This window comes from Chiloscyllium plagiosum, chromosome 39 (assembly GCF_004010195.1).
Source record: "Chiloscyllium plagiosum isolate BGI_BamShark_2017 chromosome 39, ASM401019v2, whole genome shotgun sequence".
Taxonomy (NCBI): Eukaryota; Metazoa; Chordata; class Chondrichthyes; order Orectolobiformes; family Hemiscylliidae; genus Chiloscyllium; species Chiloscyllium plagiosum.
Window position 1 is genome coordinate 3528103 of NC_057748.1, and position 12082 is coordinate 3540184.

A 12082-nucleotide genomic window follows, 5' to 3' on the forward strand; every position below is an offset into this window, starting at 1 on the left:
CCTTTAATCCCCTCTCCTCCCTTTAACCCTCTCTCCTCCTTTAACCCCTCTCCTCCCTTTAACCTCTCTCCCTTTTCCTGCACAGATCTCTCTCATCTCTGTCTCCCTGGTCCTGAGCAGCAGCATGCTCTCCCTGCACAGCTCTGTCACAGCGTTGCTCAGTAACTTATTAACTCAGAGTGTTCTTTGCCAATCTCTACCCCAGGGCTTTTTCAGGGCAGCTGTGGTCACAGTAAGAACAGGGCCCTGTACAAACAACAGGACAGGCCGCAGAGGGGAAGGAGCTGCCTGCTAGGCCAAAGACTCCAGCATCATGGCTTCCGGTTTCACAGTGGTAAGTAAGATGGGAATGGAGCTGGATTTAGGCATTGTCAGAGTTCGGGAAACAGTCCACAAACTCTGCATCTGAGCTGAGAGTACAGTATACCAATCAGGATCCTTGGTGGCGCTGGGGCTGAGAGCAGTCACTGAGTACTTCACTTTCCCCTTTCCGAACGAAACTCTCTCATCCTCAATTTCCTCTCTCAGAGAGTCAGATGTGAAAAATGTTGTCCCCTTCAGATCTTTCCCCTCTCACCTTAGATCTATGCCTCCCAGCTTTGAACTCCCTGACCCAATTAATGCATTTTGTCTTAATTCACGAGACGTGGGTCAAGATGTTGAGGCTGTCATCTGTTGACCTGACCTAATTGCCCTGAAGTCAGTTAAGTGTTAACCACATTGCTGTGGGTCTGGAGTCACATGTAGGCCAGATCAGGTAAGGGATGGCAGATTTCCACACCCTCTTGGCCATTTGTGAAGCCAGTAGGGCTTTATAGTCGCCATTGCAAACTCCACCGGCTGCCATGGTGGGATTTGAATCCAGTTCCCCAGATACATTATCCGGGTCTCTTGTTTTATAATCTGCCATTGCCTTACTCCTCCTCCTCCTGTCCCCCAGAGTGTCAAACTAAGAAGATGCTGTTCTTTCATTGGGGAAGGCTGCAGGTTTGAGGAACGTTCAGAGACAATTACTCATTAATGGCTGAGCTCAGACATCATGCTCCTCATGGTCAATAGCACATTAATACTCACTGTCAAAGATACATTGATAATAGCCAGTGGAACAGTGGACCCAGGGGAGAGGTCTGTACTCTACCTATGGGTCTGGAGGAAGGGAAATGTAAAGAGAAAGATATTTGGATGTTCAGAGATGTGGAGCAGAGGCTGCTGGTCACACAGAGCGTCTGTTGTGATTCACAAACTGTACAGTAACAGGAACTGTGTGTGACCTCCTGTCCTGCTGGTTTCTCCAGCACTTCTCTGAAAAGCAAAAATATCAAAGCCTGATGAAAACAACAGCTACGTGTCACAGCAAAATTTAACCCTCACGAGACAGAGATAAACAACCCTCAGTAGCAGGTGGAGCTCAGGAATATCAGAAACCTCAGAGGAGCTTTGACCGTGTTCTGTATCTCTCTGTATCTCAGTGTTTTTCTCTCTCTCACTCTCTGTCTTATCTGCTTCTCACTATCTCTACCTCTCTGTCTCTGTCTGTCTATCTGTCTCTCTCTCTCTCTCATTCTCACAATCTCTCTGTCTATTGTTCTCTCTCTCTCTCTCTCACTGTCTGTCTCACTGCCTCTGTCTCTCTCTGTTACTGTCTCTGTCCCTCCCTCTCTCACTGCTCTATCTATCCCACTTTCTGTCACTCTCTTTCTCAATCTCCTTCACTCCATCTCTCTCACTGTACCTCTCTTTCAGTCTCTTTCTCTCTCACACACTTCCCGCCTCTCTCACTGTACCTCTCTTTCAGTCTCTTTCTCTCTCACACACTTCCCGCTTCTCCCTTTGCCTCCTTTATCTGTCACCTCATCATTGTTTCTCAGTCCTGGGTCGATTTTCTCCTTCCATCCAACATCACTAACATCAGAAAACTGGACTATTATCACTCTCCGATTTGTGGAAGCTTCCTGTGCACATGTTGGTTGCTATATTTCCAAAAATGCAACAATGACGAGACTACAAAGGCACCTCACTGCCTGTGAAATACTTCAGGATGTCCAGATGATCATGAAGGGTGCTAGTGAAATGTAAGTCTTTATTTCTATGTACATTGCCTATTCCTCACTGTGAACTTTAGTGTTGACATCACCCACATTCTCAGACAGTACATCCCAGATCCTAACCAATCATTGTGGGAAAGACGTTCTGCTCATATATCCATTGCTTCTTCTACCAATCATCTTAAATCTGTCCCCCTTGGTTCTTGATCGGTCCACCACTTTCTCCTGATCTGCTCCATCCAGATCCCTCTTCATCCTGAACACCTCAATCAAATCCCCCAGGCCCCCTTCTCAAAGACAAACAGCTCCTGCAGTCGATCTGTACAATTGAACTTTCTCATTCGAGAAGCTTTCTTGTTAACTTTTTCTAGACGCTGTATAAAGTCCTCATGTAACTGGACACAGTTCCCTCGTTGGGTCTGAACCATGGTTTTATTGAAGTCTTATTATAACTTCCTTGTTTTGTATCTATTGATGGAATCCAAGTTCTTGCCATTTTATCATCCCCACCCTGTCACCTTCAATGATTTGTTCTCACATACCTGCAGGTTCCTGACCCCCTGCTAAATTCACCGTGTCAGCTTCCTTCCTGGATCTTCACTGGGTAGCAATTGAACTCCAGGTTAACCCATGCCCCCTCCCACTCTTCACGAACCACTGACGATCTTTGGAGAATTTCTGCAGTGCATCTTGTAGATGGTACACACTGCAGCTACTGATGGTGGAGGGAGGGAATTGTGAAGGTGATGGATGTGGTGCCAATTAAACGGCTACTTTGTCCTGGATGGTGTTAAGTTGCTTGAGCATTTTTGGAGCTGCACCCATCCAAGCAAGTGGGGAGTATTCCATCACCCTCCTGACCTGTACCTTGTACATGGTGGACAGGCTTTGGGGAGACAAGAGATGGGTCACTATTCCCAGCCTCTGACCTGCTCTTTTAGCCACTGTATTTATGTGTTGAGTCCAGTTGAATTTCTGGTCAATGATAACCCCCTGGATGTTGATAGTGGGAGATTCAGTGATGGTAACGCATTTAATGTCAAGGGCCAGTGATTAGATTATCTCTCACTGGTGATGGTCATTGCCTAACATTTGTATGGAGTGAATGTTACTTACCACTTGTCAGCCCAAGCCTGGATATTGATCAGATCTTGCTGCATTTGAACATGGGCTGGGAAGGTAGTCGGGGGACGGGGAGGAAGGTTATTTGAAATTGGAGAACTCAATGTTGAGTTCTCCAGGCTGTAGGGTACCCAGGTGGAAGGTGAGGTAGAAGGTGCACATCCAACGCATTATCCTTAAACACTTCTGCCAACTCCAACTAGACCCCAACACTAAGAATATCTTCCCCTCCCCACCCCTGTCTGCCTGCTGCAAGGACCATTCCCTTCAAAGTTCTTGGTTTGCTCCACTCTCCCCACCAACCTGCCTGAACCCCCAGGTACCATCCCCTGAAAAGATGCAAAACCTGCTGGTATACCACCCCCTCATCCCCATCGAGGGCCCCAAACAGTCCTTCCAACTGAGATAGAGGTTCACCTGCCTCTCTTCCAACCTAGTTTACTGCATCAGGTGCTCCCGATGTGGTCTTCCCTACATTGGGAAGACTGAATGCAAACTTAGGGAACGGTTCACCGAGCATCTCAGCCAGGCCCGCAGGGGCCAACCTGACCTCCCAGTCACCACCCATTTCAATTCCCCTTCCCACTCCCTTTCCAACACGACCATCCTTGGTCTCCTCCATTGCCACAACAAACCACATCACAGACTGGAGGAATAATACCTCACCTTCCACCTGGGCAGCCTCCAGCTCGGAGGACTCAACATTGAGTTCTCCTTATCTGCAGCTCCCCCCACACCCACCCCCAGTCCTGAAGAAGGGTTACACCTGAAACATCGACTTCTCCACCTCCTGATGCTGCCTGGCTTGTTAGGATAGATTACTTACAGTGTGGAAACAGGCCCTTCGGCCCGACAAGTCCGCACCGACCCGCTGAAGCGCAACCCACCCAGATCCATTCCCGTACATTTAACCCTTCACCTAACACTACACCTAACATTAGCACAGCCAATTCACCTGACCTGCACATTGTTGGATTGTGGAGGAAACCGGAGGACCTGGAAAAAACCCATGCAGACACGGGCAGAATGTGCAAACTCCACACATTGAACCCAGGTCTCTGGCGCTGTGAGGCAGCAGTGCTAACCACTGTGCCACCGTGCCACCCACTGTGCCGTTGTGTTCTTCCAGCCTCCTGCTTGTCTACTTTGGATCCCAGCATCTGCAGTATTTTTGTCTCTAACCATAATGAGCTGAGTGGCCCTAGTTGGACCCAAACTGGACACCACAGAGAAGGTTATTACTGAGCAGGTGTTGCTATTTGCAGATCAAGCACTAGGGGTCACCAAAACCCAACTAATCTGCCAATCAGCACCAGATTCTGGAATGGAGATTAGGAAATCTAAGACCATAGCTTGATGAGAGTAACGGGAAGATTTAACGGTAAATATAAAAGACAAACTTTTTGAAATGAAAGATTCTAGTGTTCCTTTTTGGTGTAGCAAGTGATTTGATTTGATTTATTATAGTCACATGTATCTAAGTTCATGAACAGTTTTGTTTCGTGAGCAGTTAAGTGCTGATCATTGCAAAACCAGGACGAGCAGATGACAGGGTGTTTAGACAGAGTGAGGTATACAGGGTTACAGCTGCACACGAGGGGCTCAGAGCAACATCAACATTACATTTGAAGTTAGAGAGGTCCATTCAGCAGTCTGAGAACAGCGAGGAAGAAGCTGCTCTTGAATATGTTGATCCGTGTGTTTAAGCTTCTGCCCTTTCTGCCTGATGAAAGAAGTTGGAATAGAGTATCACTGGGTGGGAGGGCTCTTTGATGATGTTGGCTGCCTTTCTGAAGCAACATGAGCTGTGTAGATGAAGTCCACGGATGGGAGGTTGACTTTCGTGATGGTCTGGGCTATGTACACAACTTTCTGTAGTAGTTCCATATTCGTCCAGTTTAAGGCTCTTCGGGAATCAATGTTACTGAGGACGGTAAAGCAGAAAGAGGCCATTCAGCCCCTCGGGTCTATCCTCTTGCACAGTGAGATCTGTGAGTTTCAAGCTATACCTTGTTGTCTGAGACTCACCCACCAACCTCTCACTCCCCACTCCTTCACAAAACATTTCCATCTACCCAGTCAAATCTTAAAAGTCTCAATCCCAATCAACCCAATTGATTTGTACAAGGAATACAACTCTCATTTATGGTTTAAAAACACAAAATTCCTGCAAACCTTTCTGCCTCATTGGTCATGTCCATCCTTTGTGTGAGTGAATATGACTGTGGATTTATAAGTGACATCTTTAAGTTTGTCTATTAGGGATTGGTAATCCATTTTGCAGTTTGGTAAAGGATAATTTTGTTTTTGTGTCTTTGTGTTTATTAAAGAAACCTGGTGTGAGTTAATTTTTCATCTTGGATGGTGGTCAGAAATAAGTGACTAAATCAGCCTTGTGGCTACACTGGTCGTTTTCACATTTGGGACGAACTGTGAGACAGTGTGGTTTGGTTTTTGTGCTCTCCCCATCAAGATCATGACACAATCTCTCAGTACGGAATGGGCCATCCCTTAATCCTGAGACCGCCACCCCACGTTCTAGACTCTCCAACGCACAGAATCCCCACAGTACGGAAAGAGGCCATTCGGCCCATTGAGTCCACACCAACCCTCCGAAGATCATCCCATCCACCCCCATAACCTAGCATTTCCCATGGCTAACCCACCAACCTGCACATCACTGGGCACGGTAGGCAATTTCCCACGGCCAATCCACCCTAACTTGCACATCTTTGGACTGTGGGAGGAAAGCTGACCCCCCAGAGGGAAACCCATGCAGACGCGGGGAGAATTTGCAAACTCCCCAGAGACAGTCACCCAAGGGGTGGGATCAAACGGATTGCTGGTACTGTGAGGCAGCAGGGCTAACCACTGAGCCACTGCTCCGTCCCTCCTGAGGGAGGTCTATGTTAATCTTACAAACCCAGAACTTTAAGTATAAATGAAAATGATTAGCTTGAACTCAGCAGACAGAAACGATCAGAAAAATATGCCATATTGAGATTAGCGCTAAAAAAAGCTTTAAATCAGTTCAGTTAAACAGTATATTTCCATACTCAGAAGCAGGCCAATGGGATGATCTAGAAGGATTACTGAGAAATTCAAGGAAACTTGTAGAGATTTACCAAGATATATGATGTTAGCCAGTCATGATGTGGATTTGGGGGAATCATTTCTGATAAAACAAGATCCTTATGAATAAAGAGATGGAAATGTGTTGCTGGAAAAGCGCAGCAGGTCAGGCAGCATCTAGGGAACAGGAGAATCGACGTTTCGGGCATTAGCCCGCCCGAAACGTCGATTCTCCTGTTCCCTAGATGCTGCCTGACCTGCTGCGCTTTTCCAGCAACACATTTCCATCTCTGATCTCCAGCATCTGCAGACCTCACTTTCTCCTTATGAATAAAGCCCAGAAAAAACAAGCTCAGGTCAAAACAGAGTTTTACTCCATTCTACCAAACCACCTAATTGATTCTAACCAAAGCAGTTGGAGTTTACTGTTCATTTTAATTTCTAAACTAGTTGGGTTGACTAGATCTTGCAGAGATAGGGCGGTGGGGGCGCTGGGTCTGGTTGTGATGATCTTCAGAGGGTCGGTGTACACTCAAAGGGCCGAATGGCCCTGCTTCGACACTGTAGGGATTCTATAGTTCGAGGAGAAGGAGCTGACCCACATTGGTACTATTCTCTGAATAGCCTGCTTCACTTTAACATGTCATAACCTTCCAGATATTATATGGATCTGGGATTTTTCTCATCAGAGAACACACTTCCTCACTTAATGAAGTGTCTAAGATAGTAAGTTTCATTTAAGTACACTGTAGCAGAGAAAAACCTTAAATGAGATAATTTGCTCATTCAAATTTTATTGACAATATTTAACAAGCAATACACTTTAAGTGGATAAGTAATATATTATGTGATACCAAAAGCCGAATAGGATCCCGTTTGATTTATTTATTATGACTCAAGAATGGCTAAGAACATCGAGAAATATCTAAGAATCCTGAAGAAGGGCCTGTGCCCGAAACGTCGAATCTCCTGTTCCCTGGATGCTGCCTGACCTGCTGTGCTGTTCCAGCAATAAAGTTTCAACTTTGATCTCCAGCATCTGCAGACCTCACTTTCTCCCCTAAGAATAGAAAAGCCATAGAACCCAGAGTGAGTACGACCTTCTCCAGTGGAAGAAAATACCTTTTGAGGATTATTATCTGAGGCTTTGTAATTGGAGTCATAGAGTCATACAGCACGGAAACAGACCCTTCGCTCCAACCTGTCCATGCTGAATATAATGCCAAACTAAACTAGACCCCCTGCCTGCTCTTTGTCTGAAATCTCAGTGACAGGTTCATGTTGTCATTATACTTCGCCAGTTTTGTGGGTGTTTGTGTCAAACCTCTGTTTCAATGGAGCTTTTTTTCTGAAGGTGTGAGCTGTTATCTAATCATATTTTTATGCTTCTTTCTTCTCTTCCTTATTCTTTCAGTCTTAGAAGAATAAAATGTCAATCAGTAAATACACTTTGTTTTCACACATGGATCGTCCTTTCATCAAATCATAGAGTCATAGAGATGTACAGCACGAAAACAGACCCTTCGGCCCAACACGTCCATGCCGACCAGATATCCCAACCCAATCTAGTCCCACCTGCCAGCACCCGGCCCTTATCCCTCCAAACCCTTCCTATTCATATACCCATCCAGATGCCTCTTAAATGTTGCAATTGTACCAGCCTCCACCACTTCCTCTGGCAGCTCATTCCATACACGCACCACCCTCTGAGTGAAAAAGTTGCCCCGTAGGTCTCTTTTATATCTTTCCCCTCTCACCTTAAACCTATGCCCTCTAGTTCTGAACACCCTGACCCCAGGGAAAAGACTTTGTCTATTTACCCTATCCATGCCCCTCATAATTTTGTAAACCTCTATAAGGTCACGCCTCAGCCTCCAACGGCTCCAGGGAAAACAGCCCTCCACTACTCTTTCAATTCGTAAAAACTGCTGTTAAATGTTTGTCAGCAATGTATTTTGATTTCTGTATGAGTACTGTCACATCCTTATTTCTATCGGGTGTGCGTGTGATAAGGATTATAGCGACTGGAATGAGATTGGCCAAGTGGATCGCATTGAGTATGAGATCCCTGATTGGGGCTGTTAACCCAGGACAATCAGGGAGCCCTGGCTGACACATATAAACAGGAGATTCAGAGACTCTCCTTGCTCTCGGGACTGGCTCTGAGCTGGCTGGTCACAGCGCATATACTGTGCACGTGGAAATAAAGGGTGAGTTGGTGACTGGACACCGGCCTCAGTGGAGTTACTTCATGGATCTCTACCATTCCTGTCTGTTGGATTGTTCCAGTATTTCTCCTGTAATTAACAATTTACTTCCATACCTCGTTATATTGTTGCTCTGTATTTCAAGGCCTCTTTCATAGTGATTAAACTCTTGTTTATAATTTTTAATTGGCTGTACTGAATACTAATTTAATCAACAGCACCTGTGTGTCATCTCCATTTAGGATTATCCTTTTTCTGCTCAATATAGATTCATAGAGTCATAGAGATGTACAGCACCGAAACAGGCCCTTCGGTCCAACTCGTCCATGCCAACCAGATGACCTCACCTAATCTAGTCCCATTTGCCAGCATTTGGCCCCATATCCCTCTGCACCATTCATATTCATATAGCCACCCAGATGCCTTTTAAATGTTAAAAATCACACAACACCAGGTTATAGTCCAACAGGATAATTAGGAAGTACTAGCATTTGGAGCGCTGCTCCTTCATCAGGTAACTAGTGGAGCAGGATCATAAGACACAGAATTTATATCATTATAATGCAATTAAAACGATATATTGAACAAACCTAGATTGCCTCTTTGTGTGATTTTTAACTTCGTCCACCCTAGTCCAACACCGGCACCTCCCCACCAAGGCTTTTAAATGTTGCGATTGTACCAGCCTCCACCACTCCCTCTGGCAGCTCATTCCATACACGTACCACCCTCTGTGTGAAAAAGTTGCCCCTTAGATCTCTTTTATATCTTTCCCCTCTCACCCTAAACCTATGCTCTCTAGTTCTGGACTCCCCCACCCCAGGGAAAAGACTTTGTCTGTTTACCCTATCCATGCCCCTCATGATTTTATAAACCTCTATAAGGTCACCCCTCAGTCTCTGACCCTCAAAGGAAAACAGCCCCAGCCTGTTCAGCCTCTCCCTGTAGCTCAAATCCTCCAACCCTGGTAACATCCTTGTAAACCTTTTCTGAACCCTTTAGAGTTTTTCATTTTTAACTCCTATGTAAATCTTTATCATTAAATGTTTTAATATCCATGTGCATCCTGCTTAATTAGTTATAGTCTCTAACAAACCTATAATTCAAACTACACATCATGACATAATGGACCCAATATTTCAGTATGAGCTAGTCAGACTGCAGCAGTTATGAACTGTCTACATCTTTCAACCTTGCTTTCACTGTCTCTGTCACACCCTTCCCCCTGCCCCATTACTCTCACAATCAAAGGTACTCACTGGTACCTTATCTTTCCCCCTATAATGATATCCCGTTAACATGCTATAAACGATAGTTCTTCTTACAATCAGGAGTATCTGCCAGATAAGTCACTTTACTAACTCACTTTTATGGCTCACTGAATCTTGATTTCAGAGGTCCACTTCATAAACTTAATGACATCAACAGTTTGTCCCCTGTTTGAAAAGTTCCCATTATTGAATGTTTGTATCCATGCTTTGATCTTTGCCTGTGAAGGCTTTTGTGCAACTTTAAATGTTCTAATGGGTCTCTCTGGATACATAGACATTTAATATTGAGTATCTGTCTATTGGCTTTATAAACATCTCCACAATCAATTTTTAATGGATTTTTTAACCACAGATCAATTTGAATCTAGTAAATTCATTTGGGAAATCTCTGATTAGTAAATAGTAAGAAATCTGAACCCTTGATTTAATCCTATGTGTATTTGTGACAATATACTTTACTCATTATTTTAGGGAGCTTGAGGGTGTCTCTCCAAAGTGGGCATGATGCCTCAGTCTCAGGGCGACTGTCTGTGTGGAGTTTGCACATTCTCCCCATGTCTGCGTGGGTTTCCTCCGGGTGCTCCGGTTTCCTCCCACAGTCCAAAGATGTGCAGGTTAGGGTGAGTCTGGGTGGGATGCTCTTCGGAGTGTCAGTGTGGACTCAATGGGCTGAATGGCCTTCTTCCACACTGTAGAGATTCTATGAACGTTTAGATATTCCCTACACGGCAGGCAGTAGACCACAAATGTTTTAGACAGATATTGCTTGTAATGTTCTGCAAAATGTTGTTATTAACAGAAAACAACTCTATTTACTGGACATTAACAAAAGGCAGAGAAAAGAATTTCTAAACTATTACTACGCAACTTAAACTTCAAAACCGACAGATAGACACTCACTCAATCAAAATTCATGATATAGAGGAGCCAGTGATGGACAAAGTTAGAAGTCACAAAACACCAGGTTACAGTCCAACAGGTTTATTTACAGTCACAAGCTTTCGGAGTCTGGTATTGTGCGACTTCCAATCATGCTTCAGTTAGACAGAAAACAAATGGTTGAACACGTCCGCTGTTGGGTGGAAGTCGAGCAAAGACAGGTGAAAAGAAAGCTCTGAAGATCAAACATCCGGATCCCAAGGGTGGGTCAAATTGTCTCTCAAAGTCTTTTGTGATTCTAATGACCCGTCGTTGCCTGCAGGGTGATTGTCATCCTTTAATGTGGTGGCACCTCACACCAAAGGAAGTAGTTTACAAAGTCTGGGCACTGTTCTAACACAGGAAGCATGGCGATGAATTTGTACACAGCCCCAGCTCCCATTGACAGTAATAATGACCGAATCATTCGTGTCGGTCTAAGGATTAACCATTAGTGAGGACAGTGGACAGGGGAATCTCCACAGCTCTTTTACAAATTTGTAGTCATGGGAGTTTTTTGTATCTATTGAACACCACATGGTCCTTGGTCCACACTGCTTCCGAACGAAGACACCTCAGAGAGTGCACAGTCCCTCAGGGCTCCACTGGGATTATCAGTCCAGATTTGGTGCTTTAACCTCTGCAATGGGAGTTGAAACTACGACCTTTTAATCCTGGTGTGTTTCCTACTAAGATCTTAGACAAGGTATCGGATGGGCAGAAGCTACCGTCCTGAAACCAAGAAATCCAAACTAGCGAAAGACAAGATGCTCAGAAAGGGAATATGGAAGAAGCGACACACAGTGGGTGTGACGTTGTTGGATTTTGATCCATACAGTCAGTTAGTCAGAGCTACATCTGCTTATTATTAGCTGCAATCGATAGGTCAGCATATGGCCACTATCTGAGGTGTTCCCTTTATCAGTGAGTGTGAGATAATGGAGGAGAAAGTCCACAAACAGAACAGATATCAGTAGCAACTCAGGAAGCCATCCAACAGAGAGAAGGAGAGAGAGAGAGAGAAAGAGAGAGAGAGAATCAAACAGAGAAAGTAATAGAGGAAAATGGATATTATGGGTCATGATTCCAGGAGACAGAAAAAAAGGTTTGCGATGGTAAGTGTCAATAATAGCTTTGAGGATTCGAGTGCAGGAGCTGGGATGTCTTGCTGCAGCTGTGCAGGGTGAGACCAGACCTGGGGTATTGTGTGCAGCACGGTCTCCTCATTTTAGGAATAACACTGTGGCTGTTGGGGGAAGTGCCTCAAAGGGTTGCCAGACTAATAGCTGAGATGGCAGGACTGACCTAGGAGGACAAATTGAATGAATGAGGATTATATTCACCAGAAGTCAGAAGAATGGGGTGGGGACTCTCACAGAAACCTGTAAAATCCGAACAGAACTGGGCAGGGTAGATACAGGAAGGATGGTCTGATGACAGGGGAGTC

General features: G+C 45.0%; 1 protein-coding gene across 3 annotated transcripts in view; it reads left to right on the top strand.

Moving 5' to 3' along the window:
* The first annotated feature begins 214 nt into the window (after positions 1-214).
* Positions 215-12082, top strand: part of LOC122541963 (lysoplasmalogenase-like protein TMEM86A) — a 24474-nt gene continuing 12606 nt past the window's right edge. Inside the window, exon 1 of one of the 3 annotated variants that reach the window (XM_043679254.1) lies at positions 215-334. In XM_043679254.1, the coding sequence (XP_043535189.1) occupies positions 314-334 (21 nt within the window). In that variant the 5' untranslated portion in view covers positions 215-313. Of the gene's footprint in view, positions 335-1805; positions 2073-11615; positions 11751-12082 lie in introns of those variants that run through there. The other 2 variants (XM_043679255.1, XM_043679252.1) reach the window with 2 other exon arrangements.